This window comes from Haliotis rufescens, unplaced genomic scaffold (genome assembly GCF_023055435.1).
Source record: "Haliotis rufescens isolate VD_foot unplaced genomic scaffold, xgHalRufe1.0.p SCAF_17, whole genome shotgun sequence".
In the NCBI taxonomy this organism is placed as follows: Eukaryota; Metazoa; Mollusca; class Gastropoda; order Lepetellida; family Haliotidae; genus Haliotis; species Haliotis rufescens.
Genome location: NW_025963857.1, coordinates 15,922,783 through 15,926,268, shown reverse-complemented (window position 1 = coordinate 15,926,268; position 3,486 = coordinate 15,922,783). Strand labels below are relative to the sequence as shown.

Sequence of the window (3,486 nt, the reverse complement as noted above, 5' to 3'; positions counted from 1 at the left end):
CAGGATCACTCAAACCCCCTTTGCTGCATTTTATATTTTAATCTGTGAATTATAATAATTAAGTGTTAACTCTGATAAATGTTTAAGAAAGAGTCGTGTGACGCACTTTGAAATCAATAGTTGTGAAATGTATAGTAGCTTCCAAAGACTGGAGCTGCTGGAATATTGCTCGACATAAAATAAAAGTTGAAGTCATCCCTCTTGTCAGAAAGTTTTGTTGATACTTTATTGTCACTCTGAATCTTTTACACAAAAAAGTGAATCTTTTACACATCGTCGCTTGTATTTCTAATGTAGGTGGGTAAGTCAGTGGATGGGATTAGGTCATTCACCATTATTGAACAGTATCAGATCATCGATGTATCTGAAACCTTTGGCCAGATTCCCGTTTCCTGGTAGGATACACTTCATCATCCAGGTCGACCTCAGCCTTACAGGGCCTGTATGAGACCAAGCGATGTCCCCGTGACGGAGCTCCATAACGTCGACGTTGTCAGCCCTCCGTTCCCACCAAAGTGAATCTCAGTAACATAGAAATAATCTTTTGACAGGAGGACGCTGTCCCGGACCTTCCTCGAAGATTTTATCCATCCCATAACGTCAATTAAACCGTCTGTGAAGTTCATCGAACTGGATGATTGCCGTTTTGCAATATTTGGATAAAAAGCAAAGTAACTATTTCGTGACATATCTGAGTTACTGAATTTGAAGTCCTGTCCGTTCGCTCGAAAACCATTAATAGACTTTGGGAAAACATTTGGTTGAAAACATAGGTATATATATTCTCCAAGAACGGTGTTGATCGGCTTTGGGTAGCCATCAGGTTGTGGGGAGGTTATCGTTAGTGGTATTGCGGTTAACGATTGTATTTGCTCCAAGATACTGTCATATTGTCTGCCATCAACCCACCGATGTCGTAAAACAACTTGTGTGTTGTTGTCGTAGAACTGTTTGAGGTCGCTTATGTTCCGTAGCGAAGCCGTATGCAGAAAGGTCACAGTTTTCGTTGGCTGCATGTCACAGAATATGGTAAGTGTCTTTGAACTGAATTTGACCAACACCGTGTACTCTTTACTTCCTGCGCCAGATTTTCGTATTTCCTTGCAGCCTAAAATATAAAAACAGATCTAGACTTGCAATACGTTAATGTATCAGTAGTCGTTCGTTCTTTTGTTATTAAACAACGCACACAGACATATTCCAGCCATATGACGGCGGTCTGTAAATAATCGAGTCTGGACCAGACAATCCAGTGGTTGACAAGCTTGGGTTGCTGAAGACCTATTCTACCCCGGATCTTCACGGGTGTATCGGTAGTCAGCTTTGTTAGTGACAACACTGGTGTCATTTTAAAAATATGTTTAACTGTCATATTATTGTGTATGCAACCTAGTAGCGACTTCAGCTATGCATACTTTCTTAATCTTTTTTTTTTGTTCATGTATTTTTCACGGTATTTATGCGGTTTTGGTGGGTACCCGGGAGGATGAGTTGGTGATGTGTATAACCTACTAGCACCACAGGCAACTTGGGTTGTATACTTCCCATGACCCGTTGGTAGATCTCATGAACTAAAGTTCCGTCATTTGAAGTGGCACAGCTACTCATCATATATCGGGGGCGGTCGGGTAGCCTAGTGGTTAAAGCGTTCGCTCGTCACGCCAAAGACCCGGGTTCGATTCCCGACATGGGTACAATGTGTGAAGCCCATTTCTGGTGTCCTCCGCCGTGATATTGTTGGAATATTGCTAAAAGCTGCGTAAAACCATACTCACTCACTCATCATATATCGGTCATGTGTGGATTATGGGGTAGCTATCTTGTGTCAGATATGGGGATATTCCTACCCGTCAAAGGAGAGCTAGATTATATATGTGTGCCATCTGCAGGTGGTTCTCAGCGTTGTGATGCCAAGGCAATCAGTCCTCTATTACCGGTTCTTACGACAAGCATCGAAAACTGGGGGCCTATTAAGCCCATGAATCCACAAGGGTGACAACCAATGAATGCCGCATCAATTGTACATTACACCATGATGCTCTGCGTTATATTTCCGTTGAAATACTCCCATGTGGTCTACTTTTCGTTCATTGTATATGAAACATTGGCAGTGTGGAATTACCGCGATATCTACTGCCCTACTTAGCACAGCAAAATGTCAATGGTACCTGTCCCGGAGATTCATAGGTACATTCACTCACATGTCATGATGACGAACTAATACTATTAAAGAGTACAGGGCTCACAAATAAACATAAAAAAGGCAATGAATTCTCAGAAATCCACTTATCGAAATCACACTTTGCACTGCACCTCTCCTACTGGTATAGAATCTGTACCCTCAATGGGAGACAAATCCAGAGTTAAAAAAACATGAATTCTTTTTTTTTAAATCCGAAAATACTTATATCAAAATCAGTCTTTGCACAGCACCTCACCTATTATTATAGAAAGGGTTCCTTAAATTTTAAAAGAATCCATGAAGTAGTTCTCAAGTTATAGATTGCACAAATGTTGAAGTAAAACAAACATTCTAAGTTCAAAACATGTACAAATTCATATTTTCTCAGAACATCCACATATCAAAACCAAACTTTGCACTTTGCTCTTCTATTAGTATGGAAACTGTTCGCTAAATAAAAAAAAAATCCATGCAGTAGTGTTAAAGTAAACAATTCTAAGTAAAAAAGGAAACGTTGCTGTATTTTTTCTGAAAATCCAACTCAAACTTCGCACTGCACCTCTCCTATTGGTATAAAAAGTGTTCACCAAGTTTGAAAAGAGTCTATGCTGTAGTTTTCAAGCTATAGGTCGCACACAAAAAATGTCCTCGGAAGGACGGACGGACGGAATTCCTTGGAATAACTATATACCCCCGTTCTAAAAGGTTGATACAAATAATTTCATACATACTTGATGCTGTAGTTTCACAAACCTGCCCAGACTTGCATTTATGTTCTTTTCTTGATGGCGTGAACTGGAATAAATAAAAAACAAAACAACAAACAATGCCCGATAAAATGTTCTCCCATAAATTAGCAAATATTAAATATGTAATTGCTGTAAATACATGTGACCCACCAGCTTGGGGAAAGGGACCTTACGGGTTCTAGACTGTTAATGTGCTGTGACGTCATGAAGAAATGCGAAAATATATACTTCCACAAAAATCGCCACGTGTATGATTGTACACAAATGTTTTTTTCTCAAGTTCGTTCGTTATGTAAGATAAAAACTTATTTACAAACATTTAAGCATACCTTTCTACTTGCGATAAATTTCATATCTAAACACCACTATTGTCAGCGATCACGTGTATGGCTGGTTGGTTGTTTTGTTGTTTAACGCCGTACTCAGTAATATTCCAGCTATATGACGGCAGTCTGTAAATGATCTAGTCTGGACCAGACAATCCAGTGATTAATATCATGAACATCGATCCACGCCATTGGGATCAATGACATGTATCAACCAAGTCAGTGAGCC

At 39.6% G+C, this 3,486-nt stretch overlaps 1 protein-coding gene across 1 annotated transcript; it reads right to left on the bottom strand.

Annotated features, from left to right (window-relative positions):
* Positions 1 to 248: 248 nt before the first annotated feature.
* Positions 249 to 3,057, bottom strand: LOC125381082. Its single transcript, XM_048397276.1, has 2 exons — positions 2,914 to 3,057; positions 249 to 1,108 (listed from the first exon to the last, which is right to left on the bottom strand). The coding sequence occupies exon 2, from the start codon at positions 1,014 to 1,016 to the stop codon at positions 432 to 434; it is 585 nt and encodes a 194-aa protein (XP_048253233.1). The 5' UTR covers positions 1,017 to 1,108; positions 2,914 to 3,057; the 3' UTR covers positions 249 to 431.
* Positions 3,058 to 3,486: the final 429 nt, after the last annotated feature.